At 38.3% G+C, this 17,258-nt stretch overlaps 1 protein-coding gene across 1 annotated transcript; it reads left to right on the top strand.

Annotated features, from left to right (window-relative positions):
- Positions 1–5,999: 5,999 nt before the first annotated feature.
- Positions 6,000–7,732, top strand: LOC133752925 (annexin A7-like). Its single transcript, XM_062183222.1, has one exon. It carries the CDS (start codon positions 6,052–6,054, stop codon positions 7,429–7,431), a length of 1,380 nt encoding a protein of 459 aa, XP_062039206.1. The 5' UTR covers positions 6,000–6,051; the 3' UTR covers positions 7,432–7,732.
- Positions 7,733–17,258: the final 9,526 nt, after the last annotated feature.

The raw sequence follows: 17,258 nt of genomic DNA, 5'->3' as shown, positions 1-17,258 counted from the left end.
AGAGATAGATAGGTCTGGGCCTCTGAATTTACAAGGCCTAAAGCCCACCAGATTATTATCAAGCCCCTTCTGTCAGGTTCTATTTGCCTCTCAATCAGAAAAATTACTTGTAGCTTAGCACCTTTCTTAGCTCCTCTAATAATGATTCTGTCCTTTGTTCTAGGCCCTGTCTAGTGCACTTGGGCCTCATTCCTTTGTAATCATAACCTCTACTCTACCACCAATGGCTCTACTCCCAACCTGTGTGTACTGATGGTCCTCTTCCCCACTTAATGCTGTATAATTGTTTAAAGCTGGTAAATGCCACTCTTAGGATCATTGGTTACTATCCTCACCATGTCTTTTATGACCTTGTCTAAATATGATCAGAGTCGGCAAACTTGGAAGGCTTCCATAGCCTTGGCAACTCATGACGTCAGCCTAGGATGGTTACTGGCGCCATAAACTAGAGTGTCAATTTGTTGGGTCAACAATAGGAGCCACTGTGCAGTTGCTCCTCATGTGGGATCTCTGTCCTTAATGTGCTGTACATTGTGATTTAATGCTATAACTCGTACTCAAACAGTATGTTTCACTTTGTGTTTCTATGTGGGTGCAAACTGTTGAAATCTTTATACTAAATTGATCTTCTGTATATAAAGAGAATTGAAAATGAATCTTGAGGCAAATGGAAGGGGAGAGGGAGCGGGAGAGGGGAGAGTTGCGGGTGGGAAGGAAGTTATGGGAGGGGGAAGCCATTGTAATCCATAAGGTGTACACTGGAAATTTATATTCATTAAATAAATGTTAAAAAAAAACAAAAAAAATTTAAAAAAAGATTTATTTTTTCGGCCGGCGCCGCTGCTCACTAGGCTAATCCTCCGCCTTGCGGCGCCAGCACACCGGGTTCTTGTCCCGGTCAGGGCACTGATCCTGTCCCGTTTGCCCCTCTTCCAGGCCAGCTCTCTGCTGTGGCCAGGGAGTGCAGTGGAGGATGGCCCAAGTCCTTGGGCCCTGTACCTCATGGGAGACCAGGAGAAGCACCTGGCTCCTGCCATCGGATCAGCGCGGTGCGCTGGCCGCAGCGCACCTACCGCGGCGGCCATTGGAGGGTGAACCAATGGCAAAAGGAAGACCTTTCTCTCTCTCTCTCTCTCTCACTGTCCACTCTGCCTGTCAAAAAAAATGATTTATTTTTTCTGTCTTATGTATTCTCCTAAGACTCAACATTAGAATTTTCATAACGAAATAATGGTTTTATAAACAAAATACAAAAGGACAACATGAAGTCAAACAACTCAGTAGAAAGAAAACAAAGTTATTAAAAGCGTGGAAAAGACAGTTCTAACAAGAAGACACAGAAGTGCTCAACAGGTACATGAAAACATGCTTAATATCAAAAGGGAAATGGAATTCAAAATACAAGCAGATTTTCAAACCTGATAAAATGGCTATTATCAAAAGAAAAAAGATGATGTTTATTAAGATATGGAGAAGAAGGAAAAGTAAAGTAAAATAAAAAAAAAAGGTCTGTTGTGGGAAACAGTATAGAAGACTCAGAAACATTAAAAATAGAACCACCAAAATAGTATCCACATCATGGTGCGGAGCCAAGATGGCGGATAGTTAGGACGAACGCAGATAGTCTGGGAAAATAAAGTTTCATAAAAGTGGAATTACTGTAGCCTCAGGAAAAGACTCAAGAAAAAAACTGCAGAGGAAACACTTCTGGATCTAGTGGATGTGACACAGTGGACCTACAGGGAGCCCACTGCGTGGAAGCCCATCCGCGAGAGCCGAGCCTCAGAATCTCGCCAACGCGGGAATGAACAGGAGGTAAGACAAAAGCCTCAGAAACCCGAGACATTGGAAGGGAAAGGCAGAGGCCTCTCTCTCCAATCACCAAGCAAAACAAAGAGCAGGCGCCATTTTACATATGTAAAGTGCCAAAGAGTACACAAACTCAGTAACTTTGGAACTATGGTGAAACTTAAGAACACATTGAGTGCTGCATAAACTCTTTGTGTGGTCCCAGGGGTAGATCAAATGAATACTCACAGAGGCCAGATTTCAACTACACTCAATTCCACTCAGCTGTGCGGAATTACTTCCCAACTGAGTCAAAAAAGAGAGACAGAGATAGAGAGAGATCCAGCAAGAAGCAATGGAGAGAACAATCTGGGTGAGTCACTTTTTGCACAGCCTTAAACCTGAAGAATCAAGCAGAGCTCTCTGGCCACACCCATCACAGCCTCTAAGGATCCATCAAAGCAGACAGCCCACTTAGAGACATAGTATAACTAGAAAAAAAACACCACAGCAAAAAAAAAAAAAACCAAAAACCCATAAATTATCTCCAACATGCCAAACAACAAACGTAGAAACCGAGTTAACAAGAGCAAGGAAGACACTATGATGCCCCCAAGTGAACAAGGCACCCCAATCCGAGATTATGAAGATGAAGAGATAGAGGAAATGCAAGAAGTGGATCTCAAAAAATAGATAAGAACATTGAGAAGGTCTCAAAGACAAATTCTTGAACTACAGAAATCCTTAATGGACAAGATAGAAAATCTCTCTTGTGAAAATGAAATATTAAGGAGGAATCAAAATGAAATGAAACAACTAGTAGAACATGAAACTGTGATAATGATGAGAAATCATACTGAAATGAAGAATTCAATAGATCAAATGACAAACACATTAGAGAGCCTTAAAAACAGAATGGGTAAAGCAGAGGAGAGAAATTTGGAATTAGAAGACAGAACAGGAAAGGAAACAGTCAAATCAAAGAAAAGAAGAAGAAATCAGAAATCTAAAAAATACTGTCATGAATCTACAGGATACTATTAAAAAACCCAACATTCTGGTTTTAGGCGTTCCTGAAGGCATGGAGAGGGAGAAAGGATTAGAAGGCCTTTTTAGTGATACTAGTAGAAAATTTCCCAGGTTTGGAGAAGGACAGAGACATCCTAGTACAGGAAGCTCATAGAACCCCTAATAAACATGACCAAAAGAGATCCTGAACACGACACGTCATAATGAAACTCACCACAGTGAAACATAAAGAAAAGATTCTAAAAGGTGCAAGAGAGAAATGCCAGATTACTCTCAGAGGATCTCCAATTAGACTCACACCTGACTTCTCTTCAGAAACCCTACAAGCTAGGAAAGAATGGCGAGATATAGCCCAGGTACTAAGAGAGAAAAACTGCCAGCCCAGAATATTATATCCTGCAAAGCTTTCATTTGTGAATGAAGGTGAAATAAAGACCTTCCACAGCAAACAGAAATTGAAAGAATTTGTCACCACTCGTCCAGCCCTGCAAAAGATGCTTAAAGATGTGTTACATACAGAAACACAGAAACACGGTAACCAATATGAAAGAAGGTAAAGGAAGGAAAACTCACAGCAAAAGATCACAGGAGTCTCAAACCATATATTAGAAAATACCTTTGGCAAATTGCAGGGCAAAGTTACTCCTTCTCAATAGTCACAATGAATGTTAACGGCCTGAACTCTCCAGTTAAAAGACACCAATTATGGATTGGGTTAAGGAACAAAACCCATCTTTTTGCTGCTTACAAGAAACTCATTTTTCCAACAATGATCCATACAGACTGAAAGTGAAAGGCTGGAAAAAGATATACCATGCCAACAGAAATGAAAAAAGAGCAGCCATAGCCATCTTAATATTGGACAACATAAACTTTACCACAAAAACTGTTAAGAGAAACAAAGAGGGGCACTATTTAATGATTAAGGGATCCATTCAACAGGAAGATATAATGATTATCAATGTATATGCACCTAATTACAGGGCACCAGCTTGTTTAAAAACTTGTTAAGGGACTTAAAGGGAGACTTAGACCCCAATACACTAGTACTGCGGGACTTCAACACTCCTCTCTCAGAGATAGACAGATCAACAGGACAGAAGTTTAACAAGGAGACAGTAGATTTAAATGACACTATAGCCCAAATGGATCTAACAGATATCTACAGAACATTTCATCCTACATCTAAGGACTTTACATTCTTCTCAGCAGTACATGGAACCTTCTCTAGGATTGACCACATACTAGGCCATAAAGCAAGTCTCAACAAATTCAAAAGAATTAGAATCATACCATGCAGCTTCTCAGACCACAAAGGAATGAAATTGGAAATTAGCAACTCGGGAATCCCTAGAGCACGTGCAAACACATGCAGATTGAACAAAATGCTCCTGAATGAACAATGGGTCATAGAAGAAATTAAAAGAGAAAACAAAAATTTTCTGGAAGTAAATGAGGATAAACGCACAACATACCATAACCTATGGGATACAACAAAAGCAGTGTTAAGAGGAAAGTTTATGTCAATAGGTGCCTACATCAAGAAATTGGAGAGGCACCAAATAGATGAGCTTTCAAGTCATCTCAAGGATCTAGAAAATCTGCAGCAAACCAAACCCAAACCCAGTAGAAGAACGGAAATAATTAAAATCAAAGAAGAAATCAACAGGATTGAATCCAAAAAAAATTACAAAAAAAAAACAGCCAAACGAGGAGCTGGTTTTTTGAAAAAATAAACAAAATTGACACCCCATTGTCTCAACTAACTAAAAAAAGAAGAGAAAAGACCCAAATCAATATAATCAGAGATGAAAATGGAAACGTAACAAGAGACACCACAGAAATAAAAAGAATCATCAGAAATTACTACAAGGACTTGTATGCCAGCAAACAGGGAAATCGATCAGAAATGGACAGATTCTTGGACACATACAACCTACCTAAATTGAACCAGGAAGACATAGGAAACCTAAACAGATTGATAACTGAACAGAAATTGAAACAGTAATAAAGGCCCTCCCAACAAAGAAAAGCCCAGGGCCAGATGGATTCACTGCTGAGTTCTACCAGACATTTAGAGAAGAACTAATTCCAATTCTTCTCAAACTATTCAGAGCAATCGAAAAAGAGGGAATCCCCCCAAATTCTTTCTATGAAGCCAGCATCACCTTAAATCCTAAGCCGGAAAAAGATGCAGCATTGAAAGAGAATTACAGACCAATATCCCTGATGAACATAGATGCAAAAATACTCAATAAAATTCTGGCCAGTAGAATACAACAACACATCAGAAAGATCATCCACCCAGACCAAGTGGGATTTATCCCTGGTATGCAGGGATGGTTCAACGTTCGCAAAACAATCAATGTAATACACTACATTAACAGACTGCAGAAGAAAAACCATATGATTCTCTCAATAGACGCAGAGAAAGCATTTGATAAAATACAACACCCTTTCATGATGAAAACTCTAAGCAACCTGGGTGTGGAAGGAACATTCCTCAATACAATCAAAGCAATATATGAAAAACCCACGGCCTACATCCTATTTAATCGGAAAAAGTTGGAAGCATTTCTGCTGAGATCTGGTACCAGACAGGGATGCCCACTCTCACCACTGCTATTCAATATAGTCCTGGAAGTCTTAGCCAGAGCTATTAGGAAAGAAAAAGAAATTAAAGGGATACAAATCGGGAAGGAAGAACTCAAACTATCCCTCTTTGCAGATGATATGTTTCTTTATTTAGGGGACCCAAAGAACTCTACTAAGAGTCAACTGGAACTCATCGAAGAATATGGCAAAGTAGCAGGATTTAAAATCAATGCACAAAAATAAAAAATCAATAGCCTTTGTATACACAGGCAATGCCACGGCCGAGGAAGAACTTCTAAGATCAATTCACAATAGCTACAAAAACAATCAAATACCTTGGAATAAACTTAACCAAGAGCGTTAAAGATCTCTACGATGAAAAGTACAAAACCTTAGAGAAAGAAATAGAAGAGGATACCAAAAAATGGAGAAATCTTCCATGCTCATGGATTGGAAGAATCAACATCATCAAAATATCTATTCTCCCAAAAGCAATTTATACATTCAAGGCAATACCAATCAAGATACTGCAGACCTTCTTCTCAGATCTGGAAAAAATGATGCTAAAATTCATATGGAGAGCCCCGGCTCCATCTTGCGGACGAGCAGGTTGCGCCATGACGCCGCCGCTCCCTCAGAATGTCATACCCAGGCTATCCGCCCAGTGGCTACCCACCTTTCCCTGGATATCCTCCTGCAGGTCAGGAGTCATCCTTCCCCCCTCCAGGTCAGTATCCTTATCCTAGTGGTTTTCCTCCAATGGGAGGAGGTGCCTACCCACCAGCACCAAGTGGTGGCTATCCTGGATCCGGAGGCTACCCCGCGCCTGGAGGCTATCCTGGTGCCCCACAGCCAGGTGGAGCCCCATCCTACCCTGGAGTTCCTCCAGGCCAGGGATTTGGAGCCCCACCAGGTGGAGCAGGCTATCCTGGCTATCCACAGCCACCTTCGCAGTCTTACGGTGGTGGCCCAGCACAGGTCCCACTACCTGGTGGTTTTCCTGGAGGACAGCCTTCTCAGTATCCTGGAGGACAAGCTCCTTACCCTAGTCAGCCTGCTGCAATGACTCAAGGCACTCAGGGAACAATTCATCCAGCTGCCAACTTTGATGCTATGAAAGATGCAGAAATTCTCCGTAAAGCAATGAAGGGATTTGGGACAGACGAACAGGCAATTGTGGATGTTGTAGCCAACCGTTCCAATGATCAGAGGCAAAAAATTAAAGCAGCTTTTAAAACCATGTATGGAAAGGATTTAATCAAAGATCTCAAATCAGAGTTAAGTGGAAATATGGAAGAACTGATCCTTGCCTTGTTCATGCCGCCTACGTATTATGATGCCTGGAGTTTACGGAATGCAATGCAGGGAGCAGGCACTCAGGAACGTGTATTGATTGAGATTTTGTGTACAAGGACAAATCAGGAAATCCAAGAAATTGTCAGATGTTATCAATCAGAATTTGGACGAGACCTTGAAAAAGACATTAGGTCTGATACATCAGGGCATTTTGAGCGTTTGCTTGTATCCATGTGCCAGGGAAATCGGGATGAGAACCAGACTGTAAACCACCAGATGGCTCAGGAAGATGCACAGCGTCTCTATCAAGCTGGTGAAGGGAAACTAGGGACAGACGAATCCTGCTTCAACATGATCCTTGCCACGAGAATCTTTCCTCAGCTGAGAGCCACCATGGAGGCTTATTCCAGGATGGCTAATCGAGATTTGCTAGCAAGTGTGAGCCGTGAATTTTCCGGATATATTGAAAGTGGTTTGAAGACCATCTTGCAGTGTGCCCTCAGCCGCTCTGCCTTCTTTGCTGAGAGGCTCTACTACTCCATGAAGGGGGCCGGCACGGATGACTCCACCCTGGTCAGGATCGTGGTCACTCGAAGTGAGGTTGATCTTGTACAAATAAAACAGATGTTCACTCAGATGTATCAGAAGACCCTGGGCACAATGATTGCAAGTGACACGAGTGGAGATTACCGAAAGCTGCTGTTGGCCATTGTAGGCCAGTAGAAGAGCTATTTGAAAACAAAGAAAACTTTTCATAGCTTTATCCTTCAAGTCAACAGCAGACCTGCATGCAGCAATATCAACTGTCACCTAACCAAAAGAGATTTTTACCAAGGACTGTGTCAGGGTGATGTGCTTGATTTGCACATGTATTGCCTTAATTCTAATGTTATTTTTTTTTCTATGTACAATCAGTGTAAAGCCATAACACAATGATGTAGAAATTTTGTAATGTTTCTAAGTCCTCACTCACTGCTTTACTCTAATTAAGAATAAAAGCAATCTAATTCTGTGTAAAAAAAAAAATTCATATGGAGAGAGAGAAGACCTCGAATAGCCAAAGCAATCTTGTAAAACAAAAACAAAGCTGGAGGCATCATAATAGCAGATTTCTTTTTTTTTTCACTTTCTTTTTTTTTAACTTTTATTTAATGAATATAAATTTCCAGTATACAGCTTATGGATTACAATGGCTTCCCCTTCCCATAACTTCCCTCCTACCCGCAACCCTCCCCTCTCCCGCTCCCTCTCCCCTTCCATTCACATCAAGATTCATTTTCAATTCTCTTTATATACAGAAGATCAATTTAGTATAAAGATTTCAACAGTTTGCACCCACATAGAAACACAAAGTGAAACATACTGTTTGAGTACTAGTTATAGCATTAAATCAAAATGTACAGTACATCAAGGACAGAGATCCCACATCAGGAGCAAGCGCACAGTGGCTCCTGTTGTTGACCCAACAAATTGACACTCTAGTTTATGGCGCCAGTAACCACCCTAGGCTGTCGTCATGAGTTGCCAAGGCTATGGAAGCCTTCCAATAATAGCAGATTTCAGGACATACTACAGGGCAGTTGTTATCAAAACAGCATGGTACTGTTACAGAAACAGATGGATAGACCAATGGAACAGAATAGAAACATCAGAAATCAACCCAAACATCGACAGCCAACTGATATTTGATCAAAGATCCAAAACTAATCCCTGGAATAAGGACAGCCTATTCAATAAATGGTGTTGGGAAAATGGATTTCCACGTGCAGAAGCTTGAAACAAGACCCCTACCTTTCATCTTACACAAAAATTCACTCAACGTGGATTAAAGACTTAAATCTACGACCAGAAACCATCAAATTATTAGAGAGCATTGGAGAAACCCTGCAAGATATAGGTACAGGCAAAGACTTCTTGGAAAAGACCCCAGGAGCACAGGCAGTCAAAACCAAAATTAACATTCGGGATTGCATCAAATTGAAAAGTTTCTGTACTTCAAAAGAAGCAGTCAGGAAAGTGAAGAGGCAACCGACAGAATGGGAAAAAATATTTGCAAACTATGCTACAGATAAAGGGTTTTGAACCAGAATCTACAAAGAAATCAAGAAAATCCACAACAACAGAACAAACAACCCACTGAAGAGATGGGCCAAGGACCTCAATAGACATTTTTCAAAAGAGGAAATCCAAATGGCCAACAGAGATATGAAAAAATGTTCAAGATCACTAGCAATCAGAGAAATGCAAATCAAAACCACAATGAGGTTTCACCTCACCCTGGTGAGAATGGCTCACATTCAGAAATCTACCAACAACAGATTCCCACTGTTGGTGGGAATGCAAACTGGTTAAGCCACTATGGGAGTCAGTCTGGAGATTCCTCATAAACCTGACCTTAACCCTACCATATAACCCAACCATCCCACTCCTTGGAATTTACTCAAAGGAAATTATCAGTTCATGCTAATTTTGCAAGTTCATCAAAGATAACTTTTTTCTATTAGGTCTTTTGCTGAGTGGGGTAGTTGTGGAACTAACATGGAATGGGAGTGTTTTTTTGCTCACAGCTTAAGAGTAATTTTGGCATGATCTCTAAACCATGAGTTATTAGGAAGGTGCTTGTATATGAGTGTAGTCCATCACCTGCCCAAGATCCTTTCTAACAATTTAGCCTGACCTCCACACACCACTGAGCAAGAATAATTACCATTGTAATGCTTTGTTGTTTGCTTGCCTAGTAGCTAACAGTGTTATTGGCGACAGAAAATGGAGTCAGACTCCCAGAAAGAGCTATGCTGAGAGGTCAGGGTCTGTGAACTGAGACCCTGCTTCCGACAGAATCAGAAAACTAGGGGGGTTAAGGCAACCCTAGGAAGAAAAAAGGAACCGAGGACTCAGTAAACAACAGCTCCTCACCTGCGTGAACTTTCCTACCTTCAGCGGGGATTCTCCCCACCACACGATCTGGAAAGCCAAGAGACACCGTACACAGTGCCTAGAGAAGGCTCCAGGCTGACAGGTCTCTGAGAGGAAGCACAGGAATCGAGTCCCAGATGCCAGTCCAGGCCCCACACTGAGGACCAGAGTGGGAGAAGGAAATGAGGAGTTAACAGTAAGAAAGGACCCAGACACAACATCTGGGAGCTCTGCGAGTCCTGTGAGGCTTTTCCATCAACTCCTGTCAACTTTGCCTTCCCCTCCGCTCACTCCCTGCCCCCAGACTCACCATTGCCAGGTGTCCTGCAGTGAAGGAGATCAGAAAACAGCAGACACTGGTTACCTCCAGAGTTTCCCAGCCACAGAACCTCCTCCCTGGACCTCTCTTCTCAGCGGAGACTGGAAGATTACTCTAGTGCCAACACCCTGCCTGTGTATTGTTATGCAATTGCCCCTGATTGGACAGTTTGAATAGCGGTGAGCACACACAATGTCATAAAGAACGCAGCCAATCAGCTTCCTCTGTAGGACAGACACTTAAAAGAGGGCAGAGTTGAGTCCTGCCTTCAGTTTCAAAGCTGTGTCTTCCATGGCGCCACCCTCCCAGCGGAGGGAGGGATTTTCACCTGCTGGTCCTGCCACCTGCTGGGCTCCTTCCTTCCACCTGGGCCTGTGTTCCTGAGAGGATCCTTCCTGGAGGTTGGAGCAGTCTATTTCAGGTCAGTTACAATTTAGTGGCTGTTTCTCAACTTCTGAGCCTTTCTTTTTCATGATATATTGACACGATTTTCTTTTGAGTCACCTGTTTTTATTTTGATTTGAAAAATATTTAATAATGTCAAATATTTTAGTCCTTTTTTTCATTTCTCTTGTAGGTTTTCTTTCTAGTCTGCCTATTCCCTTTAATATAATTTTCTATTAGTTTCTCATTGCACTTAGTAATCTAGTTGATTCACTATATTTTTGTATTATTTATATATTGATCTTTCCAGTACTCTCATCATCAGTTATATTTGTTTTTAGATTTCATGGATTATCTCTGCATATAAATATCATCCAATATATTCACATTTTGCTTCTTAGAAATTGTTATTTAATGCTATAACTAGTACTCCAACAGCAATTTTTTCACTTTGTGTTGCTCTATGGGGGCAAACTGTTGAAATCGTTACCTAATATATACTAAACTGATCTTCTGTATATAAAGAGAATTGAAAATGAATCTTGATGTGAATGGAAGGGGAGAGGGAGCAGGAAAGGGGAGGGTTGCGGGTGAGAGGGAAGTTAGGGGAGGGGGGAAGCCATTGTAACCCATAAGCTGTACTTTGGAAATTTATATTCATTAAATAAAAGTTTAATAAATGAAAAAAAAAATAAATTGGTCTCCATGCCTTAGAGTTTCTCATGCTCTTTTCTCTCTCTTACTCCTGCACTGGGAATTTGAAGCACAACAGTGTCAGTATTGAGGTCCAGGTTTACTCCCAGTATAGTTGGGGGGCATCCAATGATCATGTATTTGTTGTATTGTTTTTGTACATTGCTTTCAATCTTCATCAGAGTAAGGAAGTCACTGGATTTATTTTTTTTAATGTTCTGCTAGCAGTTTTTTTTTTTACTAGATGATGAACCAAATTAAATGTTTTACTAATCTAAATGATCAAGTGATATTCTTCTTGTAATTTTTACCTACCTGGATGACTTGTCTGAGAACCTTAACCATCGGTCCATTTTAAAAATTATCTCCTTCTTCCTATTGATATGTTTTCTTATGTAATTTATTTTATTGCATTAATATTTTGCTTAGGATACCATAGCTTGGCTTATGAAATGGATGCTTTTAAATAACTTGATTTTTATTTCATGTCCTGGTACCTTGCATCAACATCAATGTAATACCGGTTTCCCAAAATAAATTTTAAAATATTCTTTGTGTTTTCTACTTTGTGTAGGTATGGGAAATGTATAATTATTTTTCTTCCTTAAAAGTTTGGAGTGTTCTGTATGTCTGGACCTGAAATTTTGATTCTGTGGTTTTGTTTCGCTTGGTTCTTTGGAATTTTCAAAATGTGATTCAATTTTCTGGGTTTATGTAGGGGTTTTCCTGTTTTATGTTGTGCTTGTATTTTGTAAATTTGATTTTCAAAATATGGTGGATTTTGATCTTTGTAGTCAAATTTTTATTAAGAATTTCCAGTATTTCTCCTAGTATCTCTATAAAGCAATGATTCTGTTTTACTTACTGAAACTAGTCATTTGTGTTATTTTTCTCTTTGTTTCCTTAATTTCCTTTACTAATGATTTATTAAATTTGTTAACATCTTTGTTAAAAAAAATCACTGGATCCTGCTTTACTTGTTATACTTTTTAATGGCATTTCATCAATTTCTGCCTTTATTTTTTGTTACCTATATTCAAAATTCTGTCATTTTTTATTTTTGTTTTTTTTTAAAGATTCATTTATTTATTTTTTAAGGAAGAGGTACAGAGAGGCAGAGGCAGAAAATGAGTGAGAGAGAGAGGTATTTTTCTGGTTGATTCAATGACCAGAGGCCCACACTGGCTGGAGTTATGCTGATATGGAGCCTGGACCCTGGAGCTTCCTCTAGGTCTCCCATGTGGGTGCAGGGACCCAAGGGCCATCTTCTAATACTTCCCCAGGCCACAGTAGAGAGCTGGATTGGAGTGGAGCAGCTGGGACTTGAACTGTCACCCATATTGGATGATGGATCTGCAGATGGCTGCTTTACCGCTAAGCCACAGTAATGGCCCTTTCTTTTTAATTCTTGACAAGGAAGCAATAATGATTGATTTTCTGTGTTTTATTCTAACATAATCATTTAAGACTAAATTATCTCTAAGCACTGGTTTATCTGCATCTTCTTCATTCCATCATGTGTTTCCAAAACCCTATATGTGCAGGCCCTGTCTGACTCCCAGTGTCTCCACCGACATGTGCCTGCAGCCATCACAGGCTATACATGTCTCCATTTTGGTTCCTGAAACCACCTGTTCTGATTGGTAAATTTGTGCATTAGCCATTCTATACACTTATATACCCAGGAAATCACAGCCCATTAATCCCCTTTCCACGTCTGCAAAAGGAATATGGCCCCTCAAAATATGTCATATCCTCATCCAGCCACGTCACTCCTGCTTTCTTTTAGAAATACTACTGATGATTTCTGAATTGTCAGCTCATAAATCAGTCTTTCATAACACATAGAACATATTGTGACCATTTTGGAGTAAACTAAAGGATGGGGGATTGATCTCCCTCTCTCTCTGCCTCTCTGAAACACCATTTTTCAAATAAATAAATATTTTTTAAAAATTTAAAAAGGTAGTTTGGAAGATTAAACTGAGAAGTTGTTAAAGTTTAGAATGGATATTCTGTATATGAATTAACAGGAAAATAACATCTCTAATTCTAAACCATATCACCAAGCTATAATAATTAGAACTAAGTGGTATTTGTTAAAATTTTTCTCAAATATTCTATCTTGATTATACCTGATTTTAAAATAATCTGCAAAGCAATGAGTATGGAACATTGTTCAATACATTTTTCTGGAAAACCTGAACAGCTATCTGTAAATGGTATTTGGAGATAGTTCTATCATACTATTTACACAAATATTACCAATCCTGAATTTATGTCTGATTTAATAAACCTAAGAAAAATTAGACAATTTAAATAGAAAGTGTTCAGGCTGGGACCAGGAATCAAGGTTTTTAAGCTTTCCAGGTGATTCAAATTAGCATCCTGAGACCCACATCCTTAGTTGTCTCCAACCCATTTCTGACAAGTGGTATGAATGGTATGCAGAGGGGCTGAGATTCCTGCCTTGATACTGGATAGATAGGGAGGTAGAAAGGAAGCAGGCCCTGTAGTCAAAACCCCAACAATAGGCACATTCAAACACTGAAGATGGACATATATACCAAACATTTCCTGGAGTCAAGATTCTTGATATCACTTACTTATTAATTCTACTTGAGATCTACATTATAAGTAAATATTTTAAATTTATTATAACACCTTAATGCAGATATTCATTACACATTTATTTGTAATAGGAAAAAAACTGAAAACAACTTGGGTAAAAGACTAAGTATACTGTGGTGTATTTAGGGGGACAGAAATACAGGAAGTTTTTGAAATATCTAATAAATTTACAATTACGTGTAAAATTTTAACATACTATAAGGAATCCACACATTTTCCTACTAGGATAATTATATAAAAGTCAGCCTATACAATGTTCACACACACATTTTTTTCATAAAGTAGATACATATTCTCTACATATGAGTATATATATGTAGTATAAACTTCATGCAATTTAAATAATTTAATAATTAATAAAATAAATGGAATTAATTACATGATGAGTTTTGAGAAAAAAGGCAAAAATTAACAACTGACTAGGAAGACTGGTGGGTCTCACCTCAGCTTTTGTGCATGCTCTTACCTCCTCACCCAGGCTCTCTTCTGTTACATTTTGCCAATCACAGTTCCCTCAGGGAAGTCTTCCCATGACTATACTCTTTCAGTTCATTTGCCCTGTATGTTCACATCATCACATGTTTCCTCTCTGCTAACTTAGAACAGCAGCTTTCTCTCAAGGCACAATGAACTAGGATCCAGAATTAACATTCCTGTGGGTATTGTGCATTGTATTCCTGAATTAAATTGTCTGCCAAAAGCGTACATACATACATTCTATCACTTTAATCTCATGCAAATCCGGGATACATTTCAACACTGCTTCCTTGGTCCTTGCTGAAATCTTTTCAGAATGAAATTTGAAATTGTATTTCTTGTAACAAAAAAATGTAGTAGCATCCTTAAATATAGTTTAAAGGCCACTTGAACAATTTCTACAAGAATACAGCGTATAAAGTGTATAGAAAGCTTTAGTTGGTTTTAAGGACTGATGGACATTTTATTTTGTGATAATAAGAAGTGTATAATGCTCCTTTTCAGTGATAGATGCCAAGGTGCTCACAAATATGAACATCAATCAATAAATATACTGAACTTTATGAAATATAAGATTGATTCTCCTTTTCTTTAGCCCAGGGTTTCTACTTCAACTACTATTTTATTTCACCATAACATGTTCTGTGTTGTCTCTGATCATTCTGATTTGTTTTCAATGGCTTGTGTGCCAATGATTATGTATTTCATTGTAAAGAAATTGAAACTGGTGGAACAATAATTTATAGAGATACATATAAATATCTTTGAAATAATAATTTACACAAAAAGTATAATCTAAGAAAAGAAAGGGGTGGAAATCACCATTGAGAAAGAAAAGAAAATTTAAGAGTGTTATTTGTGTGTGTGTTTGTGTGTGTACGTGTGTGTGTATTTAACTAATGGCTCCTATATTGGAAATGGAATAATATCTAAAATTTGGAAAGGACATTTCACTAAGGAACATCTTGAAATAAATAGAAAATGTATAAAAAGTTCTAACTTCATTAATCACAATAATACTAATATTAAATTCTCAAGAAGATAGCATTATATATAAACTAGAAAATACAAAATGCAACATAAAGAAAATACTATTTATTGTAAGATTATAGAGCTAAGAGCCTTCTCATTTAGATCCAGTAAGAATTTAAATTTTTTAAAAAATTGAAGAAATAATTTCAGGATACTTATTAAAAGCAAACATATCCATACTTAGTGCCCAACAGTTCCTCCTCAAGCTTTCTATCCTTGGTCATTCATAGATATATTTTCCAAAACAGTGTGATAGAGGAGCAGTATTTTAAACCATCCAGAATTGCATGCCTCACAGTACACATGAAGTGATAAAGAAATAAATGAGTAAGTGAAGTGTGGCATATTCACACATAAAAATACCATAAAAGAATAAATATGAAAGATTCATGGTCAACTACAATTTTATGCAACAGGGTGGGTGAACCTCACAAACACTATTCTAATGAAATAAAATACAGGCAAAATAATTACATACTTTATGAGTCTGTGTATGTAATTATATTACAGGCAAAACAAGACAAAGTTAACCTGAGGATATGTTTGGATAGTAACTAGAAAAGGACTGCTGAGAGTTTTTATGGTATTGCTGATCTTTTGATCTGCATCCTGGTAATATCATTGTGATGGTTGAACATTCACTAATAGATTCACATAAGATGTGTGCATTTCGAATGCATACAATTCATCTACCACAGTCTAAAAATTATTTTTAAATAGGACATATCTGAGACAGAAAAATCTAAAAATCTATTTTCTTTGTGTTGCCTTGAAATTCAATGTGTCTTTAAACAACAAAAGTACATTGAGATTTGTATGCTAAATGGAAAGAAAATAGCCCCCCCCCACCTTCTCATAGACTTGGTTGGACAAGTTAAATGTAATAGACACGACTCTCCCTATCATATATTACCACATTAGTATGTGATATTACTTATGAACTAAACTATTTTAACTAACATATATTTAGTCCTGATATATCATCTGAATTAAACAAGAAGTCCTAAACAAAAAATGAAGATATTTTATACAATATTTAACTTACAAAAGGTCATGTAACAACATTGTAGGAATTTGGAAAAAAATAAGAATTGCCACCTCACTTTCAAATCAAGTTGATTTAAAATTAGAAAATGAAAAATATAATTCATAACAGGCAGAGAAAAATTCATTTTTATTATTATATGTAAGAGAAAGCTTTTCTAATCAAAATCCCTTTAACTTTTAAGAATGAGTATGTATATCTTATGTTTAGCTCATAAAATTGTAACATACAGTATTTGTAAATTACTCATACTTCTATATTAAATATCTATATCAGTGGAATTTTGTTTGCAACTGGTGACTTAAAGGTGATTGTCTACCTTTAGTATAAAATATTTTTTTTTTCATTTTCAATTCTCTTTATATACAGAAGATCAATTTAGTATAAAGGTTTCAATAGTTTGCACTCACATAGACACACAAAGTGAAACATACTGTTTGAGTACTAGTTATAGCATCAAATCAAAATGTACAGCACATTAAGGACAGAGATCCCACATGAGGAGCAAGTGCACAGTGGCTCCTGTTGTTGACCCAACAAATTGGCACTCTAGTTTATGGTGCCAGTAACCACCCTAGGCTGTCGTCATGAGTTGCCAAGGCTATGGAAGCCTTCCAAGTTCCCCGACTCTGATCATATTTAGACAAGGTCATAAAAGACAGGGTGAGGATAGTAACCAATGATCCTTAGAGTGGCATTAACCAGGTTTGAACAATTATACAGCATGAAGTGGGGAAGAGGACCATCAGTACACACAGGTTGGGAGTAGAGCCATTGGTGGTAGAGTAGAGGTTATGATTACAAAGGAATGAGGCCCAAGTACACTAGACAGGGTATAGAACAAAGGACGGAGTCATTATTAGAGGATCTAAGAAAGGTGCTGTCTAAGCTACAATTAAGTTTTCTGATTGAGAGGCAAATAGAACCTGACAGAAGGGGCTTGATAATAATCTGGTGGGCTTTAGGCCTTGTAAATTCAGAGGCCCAGACCTATCTATCTCTTCACATGGGGTATATCCTAAGGGAGGTGTGAACCTCCTAGGGGAAGGCACT

This window comes from Lepus europaeus, chromosome X (genome assembly GCF_033115175.1).
Source record: "Lepus europaeus isolate LE1 chromosome X, mLepTim1.pri, whole genome shotgun sequence".
NCBI lineage: Eukaryota > Metazoa > Chordata > Mammalia > Lagomorpha > Leporidae > Lepus > Lepus europaeus.
The sequence above is the reverse complement of the archived record's forward strand: the minus strand, read 5'-3'. Positions and strand labels throughout refer to the sequence as shown.